The sequence below is a fragment of the Mobula hypostoma genome (genome assembly GCF_963921235.1).
Source record: "Mobula hypostoma chromosome 8 unlocalized genomic scaffold, sMobHyp1.1 SUPER_8_unloc_3, whole genome shotgun sequence".
NCBI classification, from domain to species: Eukaryota; Metazoa; Chordata; class Chondrichthyes; order Myliobatiformes; family Myliobatidae; genus Mobula; species Mobula hypostoma.
Genome location: NW_026948126.1, coordinates 39731 through 61875, shown reverse-complemented (window position 1 = coordinate 61875; position 22145 = coordinate 39731). Strand labels below are relative to the sequence as shown.

The 22145-nt window shown below is 47.1% G+C and overlaps 1 protein-coding gene across 1 annotated transcript in view; it reads left to right on the top strand.

The window, feature by feature from the left end:
- LOC134341191 (mitochondrial import receptor subunit TOM40 homolog) overlaps nt 1-21163 on the top strand; it is a 31866-nt gene extending 10703 nt beyond the window's left edge. Inside the window, exons 5-9 of the mRNA XM_063039010.1 lie at nt 14356-14461; nt 15677-15799; nt 18415-18491; nt 18816-18918; nt 20319-21163. Coding sequence (XP_062895080.1) covers nt 14356-14461; nt 15677-15799; nt 18415-18491; nt 18816-18918; nt 20319-20458 — 549 coding nt within the window. The 3' untranslated portion in view covers nt 20459-21163. The remainder of the gene's footprint in view (nt 1-14355; nt 14462-15676; nt 15800-18414; nt 18492-18815; nt 18919-20318) is intronic.
- The last annotated feature ends 982 nt before the right edge of the window (nt 21164-22145 follow it).

Here is a 22145-nt window from a genome sequence, read left to right as displayed (position 1 = left end):
TCCCTTTCCAATACAGTGGTAAAGGAGACAGAATTGTGATCACTATCTCCAAAATGCTCTCCCACTGACAGATCTGACGCCTGACCAGGTTAATTTCCCAATACCAGATCAAGTACAACCTCTCCTCTTGTGGGCTTATCTACATATTGTATCAAGACACCTTCCAACACTTGTGTTGGGCACGTGGCCAAGTGGTTAAGGCATTCGTCTAGTGATCTGAAGGTCACTAGTTCAGCTGTGGAAGTGTGTTTGTGTTCTTGAGCAAGGCACTTAACTACACATTGCTCTAGTATCTGTGTGAGGAGTGGCGCACCACACAGATTTCCAATCTGTGCTTTGTGAGGCATGAAAATGCCCGACACAGGCTTCATGGTCTGAGTCGACGTTTCCCTCCTCCCAACTTCTTGAACACACCTAACAAACTCCACCCTATCTAAGCCCCTTGCTCTATGGAGATGCCATTGAAAAACACCCAGTAGAGTTATTGACCCCTTCCTGTTCCTAACTTCCACCCACAGAGACTCCATAGACAATCCCTCCATAAGTTCCTCCTTTTCTGCAGCCTTTTATACTATCTCTGATCAACAGTGCCACGCCCCCACCTCTTTTGCCTCCCTCCCTGTCCTTTCTGAAACATCTAAAGCCTGGCACTTGAAGTAGCCATTCCTGCCCCTGAACCATCCAAGTCTCTGTAATGGCCATAACATCATAGCTCCAAGTGCTGATCCACGCTCTAAGCTCATCCGCTTTGTTCATAATACTCCGTGCATCCCAAACCATTGGTCTGAGCGCGTCCCTTCTCTATCACCTGCCTATCCTTCCTCTCGCACTATGTCCAAGCTTTGTCTATTTGTGAGCCAATAGCCCATTCCTCCATCTCTTCAGTTTGGTTCCCACCCCCCCAGCGATTCTAGTTTAAAATTTCCCCACGTAAACACAAGGAATTCTGCAGATGCTGGAAATTCAAGCAACACACATCAAAGTTGCTGATGAACGCAGCAGGCCAGGCAGCATCTCTAGGAAGAGGTACATTCGACGTTTCGGGCCGAGACCCTTCGTCCAGTCCTTACGGAGAGTCTCAGCCCGAAACGTCGACTGTACCTCTTCCTAGAGATGCTGCCTGGCCTGCTGCGTTCACCAGCAACTTTGATGTGTGTTGCTTAAAATTTCCCCAATAGCCTTTGCAAACTTCCCCGCCAGGATATTGGTCCCTCTCGGATTCAAGTGCAACCCATCCTTTCTGTACAGGTCACACCTGCCCCAAAAACGGTCCCAATGATCCAGAAATCTGAATCCCTGTCCCCTGCTCCAATCCCTCAGCCACGCATTTATCCTCCACCTCATTCTATTCCTATACTCACTGTTGCATGGCACAGGCAGTAATCCCGAGATTACTACCTTTGTGGTCCTGCTTCTTCCATCCTAACTCGCTGTAGTTTGTTTTCAGAACCTCCTCCCTTTTCCTACCTATGTCGTTGGTACCACAACCTCTGGCTGTTCTCCTTCCCACTTCAGGATATCGTGGACGCAATCAGAAACATCCCGGACCCTGGCACCTCGGAGGCAAACTACCGTCCGTGTTTCTTTCCTGTGTCCACAGAATCGCTTGTCTGACCCCTAACTATAGAGTCCCCTATCACTGCTGCCATCCTCTTCCTTTCCCTACCCTTCTGAGCCACAGGGCCGGACTCTGTGCCAGAGGCGTGACCACTGTTGCTTCCCCCAGGTAGGCCGGCTCTCCCAACAGTACTCAAACAGGAGTACTTATTGTTAAGGGGTACAGCCGCTGGGGTACTCTCTAATCTGCCTCTTGCCCTTCCCTGTCCTGACTGTTACCCACTTATCTGTCTCCCGAGGCCCCGGTATGACTACTTGCCTGTAGCTCCTAACTATCACCTCCTCACTCTCCCTGACCAGAAATTCCCATTAAAATAAATGACAACATTGCATTTCCCTTCTTTACCACAAATTCAACCTGTAAATTAACCTTCTGGGAGTCTTGCACAAGTGCTCCTAAGTCCCTCTCCACGCTGACGTTTGAACCTTTTCCCTATTTGGATAATAGTCCACACTATTGTTCATTTTACCAAAATGCATTATTGTACAATTTTGCCCGTTTTTCCAATTTTCCTCAGCACTACCTAACCCTTCACCATCTTCATAATCATCTGCAAGCTGCCACAAAGCCATCAATTTCATTATCTGAATCACTGACAAACAATGTGAAAAGTAGTGATTCCAATATTGACCCCTGAGGAACACCACTAGTCACTGGCAGCCAACCAGAAAATGCCCCCTTTATTCTCAATCACTACCTCCAGCCTGTCAGCCGTTCCTCTGTCCATGCCAGTATCTTTCCTGTAATGCCATGGGATTTTATCTGGTTAAGCAAACAGCCTTGTGTGTGGCACATTATCAAATGCCTTCTGAAAATCCAAGTAAATGACATCCATTACCTCTCCTTTGTCCAACCTGCTTGTTACTTCCTCAAAGAATTCTAACAGATTTGTCTGGTACAAACAGAAACCATGCTGACTTTGACATATTTTATCGGTAGTCTCCAAATACCCCGAAACCTCATAATTAATTATGGACTTCCAACACTTCGCCAACCACTGAGGTTTGGCTAACTGGCCTATAATTTCCTTTCTTTTGCCTTCCTCCCATCTTTAAAAAGTGGAATGACATTTGCAATTTTCTAGTCCTCCGGGACCAAGCCAGAATCAAGTGGATTCTTGAAAGATTAAGACCAATGCATCTGTCATCTCTTCAGTGACCACTCTCAGGTCTCTGGGATGTAGTCCATCTGGCCCAGGTAACCTATCACACTTAGATCTTTCAGTTTGCCTACCACTTTTTCCTTTGTAATAGCAATGGCACTCACTCCTGCTCCCTGACACTCACGGACCTCTGGCACACTGATGCTGTCTTCCACAGTGTTGACCAATGCAAAGTACTTATTAAGTTCATCTGCCATTTTTTTTTGTCCCTCATTGCTACCTCACCAGCATCAGTTTCCAGTGGTTCAATATCAACTCTCACCTCCCTTTTACTCATTATATAACTGAAAAATCCTTTGGTATCCTGTTTTATATTATTGGTTATTTTGCCTTCATATTTTGTCTTTTCCCTTCTTATAGCTTTTTTAGTGGCCTTTTGTTTTATTTTAAAAGCTTCCCAATCATCCAACTTCCCACTCACTTTTTACTACCTTATATGCCCTGACCTTGGCTTTTACGCAGACGTTAATTTCCCTTGTCAGCCATAGTTGCCTACCCCTCCCATTTGAGAACAACTTCTGTGGGACATATCTATCCTGTGCCCTGTTAACTATTCCCAGAAACTTCAGCCCCCTCTGCTCTGCTGTCATTCCCAACAGTGTCTCCCTCCAATCCATCTGGGCAAGCTCCTCTCTCAAGCCCCTGTAATTCCCTTTATTCCATCGCGATACTGATGCATATGATTTATGTTTATAGAAACATAGAACACCTGCAGCACAATACAGGCCCTTCGGCCCACAAAACTGTGCTGAACATGTCCTTACCTTAAAAATTACCTCGGGTTACCTATAGCCCTCTATTTTTCTGAGCTCCATGTACCTGTCCAGGAGTCTCTTAAAAGACCCTATCGTATCTGCCTCCACCACTATCACCGCCAGCCCATTCCACGCACTCACCACTCTCTGCGTAAAAAAAAAACTTACCCCTGACATCTCCTCTGTACCTACTTCCAAGCACCTTAAAACTGTGCCCTCTCGTGTTCGCCCTTTCAGCCCTGGGAAAAAGCCTCTGACTATCCACACAATCAATGCCTCTCATCTTATACACCTCTATCTATCACAGTGGTCCCCAACCTCCGGGCCGCGGACCAATACACTGCCGCAAAGAATGCAGTGGTGCAGCGGTAGTCGGAACGCACCCAGCACACCTTTAAGAAAAGAGCCGAAATAAACAAGCTAATTAATTAGTTGCTGCCTGGCACGCCTGATCTGGGCCGACATTTATATGCCGGGTGGCACCTAATTAATAAGCTTCTTTATTTTGGCTTTTTTCTTAAAGGTGTGCTGGGTGTGTTCCGACTACTGCTGCACCACTTCATTCTTCGCGGCAATGTATTGGTCTGCGCCCCGGAGGTTGGGGACCACTGCTCTATCAGGTCACTTCTCATCCCCCGTGGCTCCAAGGAGAAAAGGCTGAGTTCACTCAACCTATTCTCATAAGGCATGCTCTCCAATCCAGGCAACATCCTTGTAAATCTCCTCTGCACCCTTCCTATGGTTTCCACATCCTTCCTGTAGTGAGGCAACCAGAACTGAGCACAGTACTCCAAGTGGGGTCTGACCAGGGCCCTACATACGGTTGGAGTCAGAAGTTTACATATACCTTAGTCAAAAACATTTAAACTCGGTTTTTCACAATTTCTGACACTTAATCCTAGAAAACATTCTCTGTCTTAGGCCAATTAGGATCACTACTTTATTTTAAGAATGTGAAATATCAGAATAATAGTAGAGAGAATGATTTATTTCAGCTTTTATTTCTTTCATCACTTTCCCAGTGGGTCAGAAGTTTACATACACTTTGTTAGTATTTGGTAGCATTGCCTTTAAATTGCTTAACTTAGGTCAAACGTTTTGGGTAGCCTTCCACAAGCTTCTCACAGTAAGTGGCTGGAATTTTGTTCCATTCCTCCAGACAGAACTGGTGTAACTGAGTCAGGTTTGTAGGCCTCTTTGCTCGCACACGCTTTTTCAGTTCTGCCCACAAACTTTTTTATTGGATTGAAGTCAGGGCTTTGCAATAGCCACTCCAATACCTTGACTTTGTTGTCCTTAAGCAATTTTCCCACAACTTTGGAGGTATGATTGGGGTCATTGTCCATTTGGAAGACCCATTTGCGACCGAGCTTTAACTTCCTGGCTGATATCGAGATGTTGCTTCAATACAGCCACATAATTTTCCTTCCTCATGATGCCATCTATTTTGTGAAGTGCATCAGTCCCTCCTGCAGCAAAGCACCCCCACAACATGATGCTGCCACCCCCATGCTTCACGGTTGGGATGGTGTTCTTCGGCTTGCAAGCCTCACCCTTTTTCCTCCAAACATAACGATGGTCATTATGGCCAAACAGTTCAATTTTTGTTTCGTCACACCAGAGGACATTTCTCCAAAAAGTAAGATCTTTGTCCCCATGTGCACTTGCAAACTGTAGTCTGGCTTTTTTTTATGGCTGTTTTGGAGCAGTGGCTTCTTCCTTGCTGAGCAGCCTTTCAGGTTATACCGACATAGGACTCATTTTACTGTGGATATAGATACTTGTCTACCTGTTTGCTCCAGCATCTTCACAAGGTCCTTTGTAAACTTCTGACCCACTGGGAAAGTGATGAAAGAAATAAAAGCTGAAATAAATCATTCTTTCGACTATTATTCTGACATTTCACATTCTTAAGGTAAAGTAGTGATCCTAAGTGACCTAAGACAGGGAATGTTTTCTAGGATTAAATGTCAGGAATTGTGAAAAACTGAATTTAAATGTATTTAGCTAAGGTGTATGTAAACTTCTGACTTCAACTGTAGCTGCAAAATCACCTCTCGGCTCCTAAACTCAATCAGCCGATTGATGAAGGCCAATGCACTGTATGCCTTCGTAACCACAGAGTCAACCTGCGTAGCAGCTTTGGGTGTCCTATGGACTCGGACCCCAAGATCTCTCTGATCCTCCACACTGTCAAGAGTCTTACAATTAATACTATATTCTGTCATCATATTTGACCTACCAAAATGAACCACCTCCCACTTAGCTGGGTTGAACTCCATCTGCCTCTTGTCAGCCCAGTTTTGCATCCTATCAATGTCCTGCTGTAACCTCTGACACTATCCACAACACCCCCAACCTTTCTGTCATCAGCAAATTTACTAACCCATCCCTCCACTTCCTCATCCAGGTCATTTATAAAAATCACAAAGAGTAGGGGTCCCAGAACAGATCCCTAAGGCACACCACTGGTCACCGACCTCCATGCAGAATATGACCTGTCTGCAACCACTTTTTGCCTTCTGTGGGCAAGCCAGTTCTGGATCCACAAAGCAAGGTCTCGTTTGGATCCCATGCCCCCTTACTTTCTCAATAAGCCTTGCATGGGGTACCTTGTTAAATTCCTTGCTGAAATCCGTATACACTACATCTACTGCTCTACCTTCATCAATGTGTTTAGTCACATCCTCAAAAATATTCAATCAGGCTCGTAAAGCACGATCTGCCTTTGACAAGGCCATGCTGACTATTCCTAATCATATTACACCTCTCCAAATATTCATAAATCCTGCCTCTCAGGATCTTCTCCATCAACTTACCAACCACTCAAGCAAGCTTCACTGGTCTATAATTTTCTGGGCTGTCTTTAATCCCTTTCTTGAATAAGGGAACAACCTCCGCAACCCTCCAATCCTCCAGAACCTCTCCCGTCCCCATTGATGATGCAAAGATCATCACCAGAGGCTCAGCAATCTTCACCCTCACCTCCCACAGTAGCCTGGGGTACATCTCATCCAGTCCTGGCGACTTATCCAACTTGATGCTTTCCAAAAGCTCCAGCCTAATGGAGCTCTTCCTTCATGCCTAAATGCTCAATCTTTTCAGTCCGCTGCAAGTCATCTCTACAATCGCCAAGATCCTTTTCCGTAGTGAATACTGAAGCAAAGTATTCTGCTATCTCCTCTGGTTCTTTACACACTTTTCCACTGTCACATTTGATTGGTCCTATTTTCTCACGTCCTATCCTCTTGCTCTTCACATACTTGTAGAAAGCCTTGGGGTTCTCATTAATCCTGTCCGCCAAGACCTTCTCATGGCCCCTTCTGGCTCTCCTAATTTCATTCTTAAGCTCCTTCCTGCTAGCCTTATAACTTCTAGATTTCTATCATTACCTAGTTTTTGGAACCTTTCGTAAGCTCTTTTCTTCTAGACCAGATTTACAACAGCCTTTGTACACCATGGTTCCTGTACCCTACCATCCTTTCCCTGTCTCATTGGAACATACCTATGCAGAACTCCACGCAAATATTCCCTGAACGTTTGCCACATTCCTTCCGTATGTTTCCCTGAGAACATCTATTTTCAATTTATGCTTCCAAGTTCCCTCCTGATAGCCCATTACTCTAATTATATGCTTTCCTAACTTGTCTATTCCTATCCCTCTCCAAGACTATGGTGAAGGAGATAGAATTGTGATCACTATCTCCAGAATGTTCTCCCACTGAGAGACCTGAGTTCTGACCAGGTTCATTTACCAATACCAAATCAAGTACAGTCTCTCCTCTTGTAGGCTTATTTACATATTTTGTCAGGAAACCTTCTTGAACACGAACAAACTCCACCCCATCTAAACCCCTCACTCCAGGGACATGCCAATCGATATTTGGGAAATTAAAATCTTCCACCATAACAACCCTGTTATTATTACATCTTTCCAGAATCTGTCTCACTATCTGCTCCTCAATGTCCCTGTTACTTTTGCGTGGTCTATAAAAAAACACCCAGTAGAGTTATTGACCCTTTTCTATTCCTAACTTCCACGCACAGAGACTCCGTAGACAATCCCTCCATGACTTTCTCCTTTTCTGCAGCCGTGACACTATGTCTGATCAACAGCACCATGCCCCCACCTCTTTTGCCTCCCTCCCTGTTCTTTTTTCTGAAGCCTGGCACTCGCAGTAACCATTCCTGCCCCTGAGCCACCCAAGTCTCTGTAATGGCCACAACATCTCAAATTGCAGTATGAATTCAATCATATTATCATCACTGCCTCCTAAGGGTTCCTTTACGTTAAGCTCCCTTATAAGATCTGGGTTATTACACAACACCCAATCTAAGTTATCCTTTCCCTGATTAGGCTGAAGCACAAGCTGCTCTAAAAAGCCATCTCATCGGCATTCAACAAATTCTCTCTCTTGTGATCTGACACCAACTTGATTTTCCCAATCCCCAATCTCCTTGCACATTGAAGTCCCCCATTGCAATTGTGTCATTACCCTTATTACATGTCCTTTCCAGCTGTCATTGCAATCTCAACCCCATATCTTGGCTACTATTAAGTGGCGTATTTATAATTTCTATAATAGTTTTTTTTACCCTTGCAGTTTCTTAACTTCACCCACAAAGCTTCAACATTCTCTGACCCTATGTCATCTCTTTTGAAAGATGTAATTCCATCTCTTAACAACAGAACCACATCACTGTCTATGCCTTCTTGTCTGTCCTTTTCATACAAAGAATATCCTTTGATAATAAGCTCCCGAATATGTCCACCTTTCAGCCACGACTCAGTGACACCCACAACGTCATACTGACCAATCTCTAATTGTGCCACAACTTTGTTCACCTTATTCTGAGAGCTACGTGTATTTAAATACAGCATTCTTCGCCCTTTTGAATTTTCCCTCTGTGGTACAATTTAGCTCTGTCTGCATTTGTATCCAGTCATTGGCTTGTCCTTCCTGATATTCATGTTACACTCATCTTGTCGACCTGCTGTCCCATCCTCAGCTCTATCATCATGGTTCCCATCCCCCCTGCCATATTGGTATAAACCACTCCCAACAGCTTTAGCAAATCTGCCTACTAGAATATTGGTCTCCCTCGGATTCAACTGCAATTTAATACAGGTCACACCTGCTCCTGAAGACGTCCCAATGATCCAAAAATCTGAATGTCTGCCTCCTGCCTCAGTTCTTCAGCCATGCATTTATTTGCCACCTCATTTTATTCCTATCCTCACTATCCAGTGGCACAGGCAGCAATCTCAAGATTACTACCCTTGAGATCCTGCTTCTCAACTTCCTTCCTATCTGCCTGGATTCTGTCTTCAGGACCTCCTCCCTTTTTCTACCTATGTTGTTGGTACCTATATGACCCACGACATCTAGCTGCTCACCCTCCCTTTTCAGGGTATTGTGATGCATTCAGAAGCATCGTGGACCTTGGCACCTGGGAGGAAACTGTCTTTCTTTTTCACATCCACAGAATCGCCTATCTGCCCCCCTAACGATAGAGTCCCTTATTACTGCTGCCATCCTCTTCTGAGCCACAGGGTGAGACTTGGTGTCAGAGGCACAGCTACTGTGCTTTTCCTGTAGGTCACCACCACCGCCTCCCCCCCCCAAACAGTACTCAAAATGGAGTACTTATTGTTGAGGGGCACAGCAACGGGGTGCTCTCCACTATCTAATGTTTTCCATTCTCTCAATCACCCATTTATCTGTCTCCTGTAGCCTTGGGGTGACTACCTCCCTGTAGCTCCTGTCTATCACCTCCTCACTTTCCCTAACAAGTGATGGAGCTGCAGCTTCAGTTCCCTAACACGGTCTGTAAAGAGCTAGGTAACGATAGAGATCTAGAAGATTATAAGGCTAGCAGGAAGGAGCTTAAGTATGAAATTAGGAGAGCCAGAAGGGGCCATGAGAAGGCCTTGGCAAGCAGGATTAAGGAAAACCCCAAGGCGTTCTACAGGTATGTGAAGAGCAAGGGCAGTGGTCCCCAACCACCAGGCCGTGAGGAAACGATATTATTTGGCGGTATGAAGCGATATGAGTCAGCTGCACCTTTCCTCATTCCCTGTCACGTCCACTGTTGAACTTGAACGTGCGCAAGGTCATCTGTCGGTATGAGTAAAAAACAAACATCGCTTGAGAGTTTCTTTGGAAGAGGTGGAAGAGGACATAAAAGGCCTAACGATGATGATAATGTAGAGACTGTAAAAAAAAAAGAAGCTTCCTTCAACAGAAAATACGACGAGTCATACATAAAATATATCTTTATTGCGACCGGTGACTCGCACGCTCCAAGCCCCCTGTGTGTGGTGTATGGAGACAAGCTGTCTAATGAGGCAATGAAGCCCTCAAAACTGCTTCAGCACCTTGAGTCCGAGCACCCTGCAATTAGAGACAAACCTGTTGAGTTTTCTGAGAGGGAAAAACGTGAGCAAGCGGGACAGAGGCAAGTGCTGAGAGCCACCACCTCCACAAATGCTGCTGCTCTGAGAGCATCATACCTAGTGGCTATCTGTGTGACATCTTCAACCTGCTCACTGAACTCAGTTTGTTACTTCAGGGGAGAATGACAACTGTCTTCAAGTTGGCAGACAAAGTGTCTGCTTTCAAAGCCAAAGTGGAACTGTAGGGACAGTGAGTGGACAGGGGCATATTTGACATGTTCCCAATATTAACTGAGATGTTGGGAGAGACTGAGTCCGCACCGTCTTTCTCACAGCTGGTGCACGATCACCTAACTTTGCTGTCGGCAGAATTCGAGCGTTACTTCCCAACCACAAATGACCCAAGACGTGCAAAGGAATGGGGCCATGACCCATTTGTGAATGTTCCCAGTGAATCATCCATGTCAGGGCGGGAAAAAGATCACCTCCTCGAGCTTGCAAATGACGGTGGGCTGAAAAGTATGTTTGACATAACATCTCTGCTGGCATTCTGGATCAAAGTCAAGGCTGAATATCCTGAGATAGCCACGAAAGCACTGAAAACGTTGCTTCCATTTCCAACATCATATCGCTGCGAAGCAGAGTTTTCTGCAATGAATGCAATGAAAACTAAATTGAGGAATAGACTGGACATAAGGAACCCCCTTCGAGTATCGCTGTCTCCCATCACCCCTCGATAGGACCGTGTTGTTGCAGGAAAACAAGCTCAGGTTTCCCACTGATTCACCGATATTGGTGTGTTGCAATGATTTTATATGTTCATAGGAGGAAAATATGTGCTGTGTGTTTAATATTAAATTTGTCAGATAAATCCTTTTAGAAATGAAATTGAGTATTATTAGCCACTTATAAGTGACTTGAAGTTTCTCCTATATTTCGGTCGTGATTAACGCCACCACCCCCCCATCGGGCCGGTCCGCGTGCAAAACAGGTCAGGGACCCCTGAGCAAGAGGATAAGACATGGGAGAATAGGACCAATCAGGTGTGACAGTGGAAAAGTGTGTAAGGAACCGAGGAGGTAGTGGAGGTACTTAATGAATACTTTATTGTCGCCAAACAATTGATACTAGAGCGTACAATCATCACAGGGATATTTGATTCTGCGCTTCACGCTCCCTGGAGTACAAATCGATAGTAAATAGTAAAAATTTAAGTTATAAAGCATAGATAGAAAAAAGAAAAGGTAAAGTAAGGTAGTGCAAAAACCGAGAGGCAGGTCCGGATATTTGGAGGGTACAGCCCAGATCCGGGTCAGGATCCGTTCAACAGTCTTAACACAGTTGGAAAGAAGCTGTTCCCAAATCTGGCCATACAAGTCTTCAAGCTCCTGAGCTTCTCCTGGAGGGAAGAGGGATGAAAAGTGTGTTGGCTGGGTGGGTCGTGTCCTTGATTATCCTGGCAGCACTGCTCCGACAGCATGCGGTGTAAAGTGAGTCCAAGGACAGAAGATTGGTTTGTGTGATGTGCTGGGCTGTGTTCACGATCTTCTGCAGCTTCTTCCGGTCTTGAACAGGACAACTTCCATTCCAGGTTGTGACGCACCCTAGAAGAATGCTTTCTACGGTGCATCTATAAAAATTAGTGAGTATTCTAGGGGACAGGCCAAATTTCTTTAGCTTTCTCAGGAAGTAAAGGCACTGGTGGGCCTTCTTGGCAGTGGACTCTGCTTGGTTGGACCAAGTCAGGTACTTTGTGATATTGACCCTGAGGAACTGCAATCCGCTACTCCTTCTGAAGTCAACGACCAAGTCCTTCATCTTGCTGACGTTGAGGGATAAGTTATTGTCTTTGCACCATGCCACTAGGTTCTTAATTTCCATTTTGTACTCAAACTCATCATTACCCGAGATACGGCCAACTTTGCTTTGGTATTCATTACGGAAAAGGACCTTGGCGATTGTAAGGATGACTTACAGCAGTCTGAGCATATAGACATTAAGAAAGAGGATGTGCCGGAGCTTTTGGAAAGCATCAAGTTGGACCGGATGACATGTACCCCAAGCTACTGTGGGAGGCGAGGGAGGAGATCGCTGAGCCTCTGGCAATGATCTTTGCATTATCAATGAGGATGGGAGAGGCTCCGGAGGATTGGAGGGTTGCAGATGTTGTTCCTTTATTCAAGAAAGGGAGTAGAGATAGCCCTGGACATTATAGACCGGTGAGTCTTACTACAGTGGTTGGTAAGTTGATGGAAAAGATCTGAGAGGGAGGATTTATGAACATTTGGAGAGGCATAATATGGTTAGGAATTGTCAGCATGGCTTTGTCAAAGGCAGGTCGTGCCTTACAAGCCTGATTGAATTTTTTGAGGATGTGACTAAACACATTGACGAAGGTAGAGCAGTAGATGTAGTGTATGTGAATTTCAACAAGGCAACAATACCTAGCTGCTTAGAGACCGTGTTAGGGAACTGAAGCTGCAGCTCGATGACTTGTTAGGGAAAGTGAGGAGGTGATAGAAAGGAACGACAGGGAGGTAGTCACCCCGAGGCTACAGGAGACAGATAAATGGGTGACTGTGAGAAGGGAAAACATTAGTTAGTGGAGAGCACTCCATGTAAGGCTCATTGAGAAAGTCAGGAGGCGTGGGATCCAAGGGAACATTGCTTTGTGGATCCAAAATTGGCTTGCCCACGGAAAGCAAAGAGTGGTTGTAGACGGGTCATATTCTACATGGAGGTCAGTGACCAGTGGTGTGCCTCAGGGATCTGTTCTGGGACCCCTTCTCTTTGTGATTTTTATAAATGACCTGGATGAGGAGGTGGAGGGATGGGTTAGTGAATTTGCTGGTGACACGAAGATTGGGGGTGTTGTGGATAGTGTGGAGGGCTGTCAGAGGTTACAGTGGGACATTGATAGGATGCAAAACTGGGCTGAGAAGTGGCAGATGGTGTTCAACCCAGATAAGAGTGAGGTGGTTCATTTTGGTAGGTCAAATATGATGACAGAATACGGTATTAATGGTAAGTCTCTTGGCAGTGTGGAGGATCAGAGGCATCTTGGAGTCCATAGGACACTCAAAGCTGCTGCGCAGGTTGCCTCTGTGGTTAAGAGGGCATACGGTGCATTGGCCTTCATCAATCGTGGGATTGAGTTTAAGAGCTGAGAGGTAATGTTGCAACTATATAGGACCCTGGTCAGACCCCACTTGGAGTACTGTGCTCAGTTCTGGTCACCTCACTACAGGAAGGATGTAGAAACTATAGAAAGGGTGCAGAGGAGATTCACAAGGATGTTGCCTGGATTGGGGAGCATGTCTGACAAGAATAGGTTTTCTCCTTTTCTCCTTGAAGAATGAGAGGTGACCTGGTAGAGGTGTGTAAGATGATGTGAGGTATTGATCGTATGGATAGTCAGAGACTTTTTCCCAGTGCTGAAATGGCTGACACGAGAGGGCATCGTTTTAAGGTGCTTGGAAGTAGGTATGGAGGAGATGTCAGGGGTAAGTTTTTTACGCAGAGAGTGGTGAGTGTGTGGAATGGGCTGCTGGTGGTGGAGGCAGATATGATAGGGTCTTTTAAGAGACTCCTGGACAGGTACATGGAGCTCAGAAAAATAGAGATCTCTGGGTAACCCTAGGTAATTTCTAAAGTAAGTACCTGGTTCAACACAGCTTTGTGGGCCGAAGGGCCTGTATTGTGCTCTTGGTTTTCTATGTTTCTGTGAGCTGCATCTCGATGTACCTGGTGCAGATGTGGCCATTGGGGAGGCTGGAAGTCTGCTGGAAATTCCACATTGCCATCCAGAACATAACACTGGTGCTGAAAGCATAATGCCTTTTCAAAAGTTAAATGAGAAGTAAATTCACTTCCTTACCTCGCCAAAGCCTTACCACTCTGATTCTGGTTGGTCCGCTAGACGGTAATAGGGGCTGGCTTTTTCAAGCTCCGCTCTGGACCTGTGTGAGAATGCTTCTACTGCATCTGTGTTGCTGTCCACCCCCAGAGGATTCAGTAGAAGCCTTCACTGCCTGTCACCCGGACCTGTGAATGGCCACCTTGACCAGGCCTAGGAACGCAATGACTAGGAAATACTCTGGACGACCTTCTCCTCTGCACATCACATGACTGAAATCAACAGTGTGGCTTTGAAGGATGTCCAGAATTTAATTTCAGAGACCCTAATAAGGGCCTCAACGTCTCAAAGCAATTGACCACAGGCCGTGGAAGGAGCTTCACTCTCAATCTCACCCTGGGATTGGGTGATGGGACGGTGTGGAGAGAGCTTCACTCTGTGTCTGACCCAGGGAGTATGTGAGGGACAGTGTGATGGGAATTTTACTCTGTTTGATCCTGGGAGTGTCTGATTGGATGGTGTGAAAGATTTACATTGGATTTGATCCCACATTTTTTTCTTCTACAGACGCAACAGTCGAAGTTCATTAACTGGCAGGTGGACTCAGAGTATCGGGGTGAGGATTACACAGCAACACTAACCCTTGGGAACCCTGATATTCTCCTTGGCTCAGGTGAGTTGCAATCTGTATTTGTTTGTCTGCCCTGGAACCTTCTGCATAGGACGTAAAATTTATCCCATCCCCACTAGTACAATACCCGGTGTTAGACAGTGACAGACCTGTACCCTGATATTACTCAGTGAAAGACCCATCCCCACTGGTACTGTACCCCAGTGTTATACAGTGACAGAATTTGCTCCACTTGTACTGTACCCCAGTGTTACACAGTGACAGACCCATCCCCACCAGTACTGTACCCTGGTGTTATACAGTGACAGAATTTGTTCCACTTGTACTGTACCCTGGTGTTATACAGTGACAGTCCCATCCCCACCAGTACTGTACCCTGGTGTTATACAGTGACAGTCCCATCCCCACCAGTACTGTACCCTGGTGTTATACAGTGACAGACCCATCCCCACCAGTACTGTACCCTGGTGTTATACAGTGACAGACCCATCCCCACCAGTACTGTACCCTGGTGTTATACAGTGACAGACCCATCCCCACCAGTACTGTACCCTGGTGTTACACAGTGACAGACCCGTCCCCACCAGTACTGTACCACTGTGTTACACAGTGACAGACCCATCCCCACCAGTACTGTACCACTGTGTTACACAGTGACAGACCTGTCCCCACCAGTACTGTACCCTGGTGTTATACAGTGACAGACCCATCCCCACCAGTACTGTACCCTGGTGTTACACAGTGACAGACCTGTCCCCACCAGTACTGTACCCTGGTGTTACACAGTGACAGACCTGTCCCCACCAGTACTGTACCCTGGTGTTATACAGTGACAGACCTGTCCCCACCGGTACTGTACCACTGTGTTACAGAGTGACAGACCTGTCCCCACCGGTACTGTACCACTGTGTTACAGAGTGACAGACCTGTCCCCACCGGTACTGTACCACTGTGTTACACAGTGACAGACCTGTCCCCACCGGTACTGTACCACTGTGTTACACAGTGACAGACCTGTCCCCACCGGTACTGTACCACTGTGTTACAGAGTGACAGACCTGTCCCCACCGGTACTGTACCACTGTGTTACACAGTGACAGACCCATCCCCACCGGTACTGTACCACTGTGTTACACAGTGACAGACCTGTCCCCACCGGTACTGTAACTGCGTGTTCTGCAGCGACTGACCCATCCCATCTACATGTAAGGCCCTGCGCATGCTGTCTACCTTCATTAAGCAGTGGTGTCCCTGCAGGGATCGTGGTGGCGCACTTTCTGCAGAGTATTACTCCTCGCCTGGCACTCGGGGCCGAGTTAGTTTACCATCGTCGACCCGGTGAGGAAGGGGCGGTGATGTCAGTTGCCGGTCGGTACACAGGTACGTTTGGAGAGAAGGGTCAGAGAGTCCTGGGTTCGGGTTTAACTGCTTCAATGAGAGGTGAGGAAGGGGTTTCCTCTCGCTTGAATCCTCTCCGACAGTGACCATAAGACATCAAAGCAGAATTAGGCCATTTGGCCCATTGAGTTTGCTGCTCCATTCCATCATTGTTGACTTATTAACCCTCTTAATCCCATTCTCCTGCCTTCTCCCGTTACCTTTGACACTCTGACTAATCAAGAACCTATCAACTTCTACTTTAAAAATACACAATGACTTGGGCTCCACAGCAGTGTGTGTTTCACAACCTAGTCGCTAAAGGAATACCTCATCTCTGTTCTAAAGGGATGTCCCTCTATTCTGAGGCTGTACCCCCTGGTCCCAGACTCTCCCATTATAGGAAACATCCTCTGCCCATCCACTCTATTAGGCCTTTTATAATTGAATAGGTATCAGTGAGATCCCCCTCCCACCCAAGGTCTTCTAAACTCCAAGCATAGGCTGAGAGCCTTCAAATGCGCCTCATGTTTTAACCCTTTCATTCTTGGAATCATTCTCGTGAACTTCCTCTGGACCATCTCCAATACTTGCACATCTTTCCTTCGATTTGGAACCCAAAACTGATCACAAGACTCCCAAATGTGATCTGGCCAATGACTTGTAAAGCTGCAGCATTACATCCTTGCTTTTATATTCTAGAGCTCTCGAAATTAATGCCAGCATTTGTTTGCCTTCCTTACCACCGACTCAACCTGCAAGTTAACCTTTAAGGAGTCTTGCATGAGAACTCCCAAGTCCCATTGCACCTCTGTATTTTATCCTCTATTAGAAGATAGTCTACACCTTTATTTCTTATATCAAAGTGCATGACCATACACTTCCCTATACTGTATACCATCTGACACTTTCTCCTAATCCTCCTGCACACCCCCTGATTTCTTAACACCAGCTGTCCCTCCACCTACAGAGAAAATCTGCAGATGCTGGAAATCCAAGCAATGCACACAAAATGGGAGGAACTGAGCAGGCCAGGCAGTATCTATGGAAAAAAGTACAGTCGATGTTTCGGGCCGAGACCCTTCATCAGGATAGGACTCTTCTTTCAGTCCTGAAAGATTGCTTGTTTACACTTTTCCATAGATGCTGCCAAGCCTGCCGAGTTCCTCCAGCATTTTGTGTGTGTTCCTCTCCACCTATCTTTGTATTGTCCCCAAAGCCATCCAAATCATTGACAAATAACATGAAAAAAAAGTACATGTCCACAGTCCCTTGTCTGAAATCCTTGGGGCCAGTTACATTTCAGAATTCAGAATTTTTCAGATTTCAGAATCCCTCCTTATTGGTTCCGGGACCCCCCCCCCCCACCCCGGCCGCGGATACCAAAAAAATCGTATGCTCAAGTGCCTTATTTAACCTGTCTCCGTGCGGTGGACTTTAGGACCCAGCGGAACTCCAGACCCACACACCTCCTCCCATATATTTTAAATCATCACCAGATTACTTATAATACCTAATACAGTGTAAATGCTATGTAAATAGTTGTTTTACTGTATTGTTTAGGGAAAAATGACAAGAAAAAAATTCAATAAAACATAAAAATATACAGCTTCAAAATAACCAAATTAAACACATGGTAAATGACTTATTGGAATAAATGTAGAACGTCACTGTCAGTATAAAACTTCAGTAACTTGTCTTTCTGTTTATTTAAATCATATACAGTGGTCGTTCCGACACCATATTCTTCAGTAAGGTGCTGCACAGACACACCACGATCAAGCTTCTGCAATAACTCCACTTTCTTCGTTATCGATAGATGCTTCCTTCTCGTTTTCTCATTGTTACCCATAGGGTATCTGTAGCTCTTTTTGACATTTTCATTTTAAACACAAAGTCAACAGTGAACACGAAATATCAGCGAACAGCAAATGCACGTGTAACCAGTATGAGCGCTGAGCCACAACGGTCGTCTGGCGGCCTCTGCTAGTGCTGCCACGTCACACCAGAGTGACGTCAGCTGTTGGCAAAAAACTTTGGTTTTCGGAGCTTTTTGGATTTCAAAATTTTGGATAAGGGATTGTGGACCTGTACCAACACTGCCCCAGCCTAATTTGTCAGGCAAGATTTTCCCTTAAGAAAATCATGTCTACTTGCTTCCAAGTACCCCAAAATTTCATCCAGAATGATGGACTCTTGCCAAACAATGAAGTCGGGTTTGTTGACCTATAATTTTCAGTCTTTTGCCTCCCTCCCTTGTTAAAGAGTGGAGTGAGGGAAAGGTCATTGACTGTATAGAGGTGGTGAGGCTCACTGGCTGGATGTTGTCCAGGCAGCAATTCCACCAGCAGCCAGTAGGTGGTGGTGTCGTTTTACTGGAGTCAATGGAGGCTACCAGCTGAGAAAGAATGGGTGCAGGGGCCAGAGGGGATCGCTGAGACGAGGAGGGCGTGTAGCGTCTGAAGGGGATTAAACTGGTAGGGTGGGTGGGGGCTGACTGATGTGGAGGGGTGTAGGGGTCACATGGGGAGGAATGTAGTGGGCGGGGGGGGGTGACAGATGGGGATGGGTGTATTCAGTGACCCTGTCTGACCAGTGACCCTTGGCCTCTCCCACAGGCAGTAACTGGATTGGGACACTGACCCTCAACCCAGCAGGAGGACATGCTACGTACTACCACAAAGCTAATGAGCAGGTAAACCGGGTACGCTGCGGTTGGGGCATGAGCAGGGTGCGCCATGTTGTCTCCAGACGGTGACAAACTGGGAGGGGTGTTGGTGGTAATGAGCCCCTCACCCCATGACGACCTCCAGAGACTTCCTGGGTCAGTGACATTCTGTGGGATCTTGCTGTTCCTAAGGCTACGCACTGGACCTCGCTGCTTTCCCCTCGCACTGACTGTGCCTCTCCAGTGTCAGGGAGAAGCTACATTGGGAGCCCACGCCCCTCAGTCTGTAACTTCAGGGGATTCAGGACGTCCGAGGCTGACCCTAAATCACTGTCCTCTTTCCACTCCCAGTTACAGGTGGGCGTGGAGCTAGAGGCCAGTCTCCGCATGCAGGAAACCAATGTCACCTTTGGCTACCAGCTGGACTTACCTAAGGCCAACCTACTGTTTAAAGGTGGGTGATGGACAGAGGGTGTGGAGAGGGGAGGAGTAAATTTATCGTGGTAGGAAATAGCAATATCTCAGGTCGCGGTTTCTTTTTAGTGTATCTGAGGGAGGGTGGTGACTTGTTGAATTCTGATCTCCCATGTCTGAGGGAGGTGTCCAGAGAGTTGGTGTTGGAATGTGTGGTGACACTTGCAAGCTTCCCTCAGCACATCCTTGGGGGTGACGACACATTTCACTGTGAGTTGCGATGTACGCTTGGAAATGTACATGGACATGACAGGGAGAAGCACTGTACAGGAATACTGTGGCACAGGGGATCTGAAATGGCAGGGAGAGCTGTAAACACTTTGCAGTTTGTGGAGCGAGGAAGTCTGGGAGCGTCGTGAGTCAGATGACAAAACATGGTTGGTTTGGTGACAAACAGGAATGGCTAAGTACATAATGTTAGATGAGTTTGAGTGAGAGGCCAATGGTGCAGACTCTGCCCTTCCAGGACACTCTCCTCCCATCCTCCTCAACTGCTCCCCCACCCCTTATCACCACCCCCATCCTCTCTCCCTCCCTCCAGGTGATTCAATGAGCTGACAACCAGTTTCTATGAATGCTTTGGCTGTTCAGTCCATCCCATCCATTCTAGACTTCCCAGCACAGTCTCTGTTTTATCTCTCTGTCTCTGTCTCTGTCTCTCTGTGTCTCTCTCTCTCTCTCTCTCTCTCTCTCTATCTCTCTCTCCATCTCTCTCCCCCCCCCCCATTCCAACTGTCCACCCAACCCCCCCCCCGCTCCAGGCGCATGCTTTTCCACCCCTCCCCCAGTTGAACTTTGCTTCTTCTGTATCAGGAAAGAGAACTTCCCATTTATCCTGGTTTCCCATTGTTTTGTGGTCCTCAGTTCAACCTCCTCTCAGTGTTCCAAAATGATCCTGGCTCCTCTAAACCCCATCCCATTCTGTTCTTGACTGATCCTGGCCTTCGTTAAGAAAATTTCCATCCCCTTCAAACTCCCCCAGCACCCGTTCCCAAGCAGTTCCATCAGCACCGTATTGTGGATCCAGAGGGAGTTTCCACAGTGGAGGCTAGGATTTGTCCCTGAAAGGGGGAGTACCTCCCACAGTCCAAAGACATACCGGGTAAATTAATCGTGCTAAGATTAAGTTAGGGTTAACTCAGGGTTGTGGGGTTGTGATGCAGCAGGAGGACCTACTCTGAGCTGTATCACTAAGTAAGTAAATAGATCCACGAGCACAGGCTGATTTCTAAGAGCACAGTGCACTGTGTGGAGAGCAGGGGCCTGTGGGGTGGGTCGTCTGTACTTCAAGTAGTGACCTGATGTGGGGTAGAGTTAATAGAACAAGGCACACTTAATTCTTTTCTCTCCTACCCTCCCCTCCAAACTGTGTGTCTGCAGGTTCCTTGGACAGTAACTGGGTGGTAGGTGCCACCTTGGAGAAGAAATTGGTGCCCCTGCCCCTGACGCTGGCTCTGGGAGCCTTCCTCAACCACAGGAAGAACAAGTTCCAGTGTGGCTTCGGTCTGACGATTGGCTAGTCCTGGAGCCCCCACCGGCCGCACACAGACGAGGAGGGAAACAATGGACGTTTTTATATTTTACTGGAATGTACAGAGACCTTGTTTTCCAAGGGTCCCGTCGTCAGTGGTCCAGTGCGGGGGACAGAGGAGTGGGGGCCGGGGATGTAAGGTCTCTCCTGTCATCCCCTAGAGGTGCGACTGAAGTTGGTTTCTCAGAACCTTGGGTTGTGGAGGGAGGCAGAGGGAGGTGGGAGAGACAGCTCCACCCCTCCATCCCACTCATCTGTGGGGTGTGTTAAATCCTGGGGTGCTCTCTTGGTTTGAATTCACTTGTTCTCGTTCAATCCCTCCCCCTCTCCCTCCTTCTTTCCCCCTGTGAGGAGATATCCCATTTCTGAGTGTGGTCTACCCTCCTCTTCCTTTTAACAAACGGTTCCCCAGTCTTACCAGATCCCAAGAGGTGGTGGCCTCTGCTCTCCTGGGCCTTCTCTCTGACTTCCCCCCTACAGCGGCCAATGTACAGAGTGTGGCCCTGTCACTGCAGGGACGTGTGCATGGAAATCATGTTTCATAACGTAACCCACACCAGACATGTTCCTCTTTCGTTTTTTTTGCAAACGAGATTGTGCATTTACTCTGTTAATAAACCAAATGGAGCCACAGTCCCCAGGACCCAGGACTGGGTGTCTGCCATACACACCCGTATCTCTGTCTGTCTGTTCATTGTCCTCCCCAATGCCCCCCCCACCCCCCAATGTGGCACTCCCTCCTGGAAATAATCTCTGTTCTGGGTGTTGGGACTCATTCCCACCCTCGTTCCCCTCTTCCGGTTTCCCATTCTTGCCGGTGTGTAGAACCCAGCGACAGGGTTGGCATGGTATCTGGGGCTGCTGGGCTGCAACCAGTTCTGGAAGGCCGCAGCCAGCGATTGTGTAACCAGCTGTTTTCAGCAGCAACAGCCTGGGCTGTGAATTGGCAAGCTGCCCATTTGTGTGGTATGCCGCTATGATTACACAACATCCCCTCGCTGGCAGCCTGCCTGGCCTCTCCACACAACAACAGACCTGTTGTTTTGCTCTTTATTAACCTCCAGCTTCCCTGCCTCCCTCTGGTTTCTGACCCACTGACACAGCACAAACTCTGTATTCCTCCACCCCCACTGCCTCCAAATGTCTCACACCCTCACCACTATCCATGACAGAGTATCCCGCTCAATCAGAAACCCCCAGTCCCTTTCGAAACATCCTTCTCCTGCAGCGTTGCAGCATCTACAGGTCAGGAGTGTGATGGGACACTTCACAATTACCTAGGTGGAGTATGTCCATGCACTCCACATCCGCCACATTATCTGTCCTCCACCTATTGGTCAGGAGTGTGATGGGACACTCCCTACTTCCAGGGAGCTCTAACAACACTCTAGGAGCTCGACTGGTTCACCAACCACCCCCATAAATGGTGGCTGCAGTGTGCACGGTCTGCTGAACCTGCCCCAGTTACTTGTCCAGACTACTCCAACAGCCCCTCCTGCAGCTCCACCTCTCATATCCATCTCTCCCGCAGTGCAGCGCCAACAGAGGACATAAAAATAGAGGGTAGGGGTAAGGTGAGGCTGCGGCACAGGAAGGGGGGGGAGGGAGGGAGAGGACAGAGACGGAACAGATGCTGTGATTATCCAGTGAAGTTATTGCTTCAACATGCAGGCCTG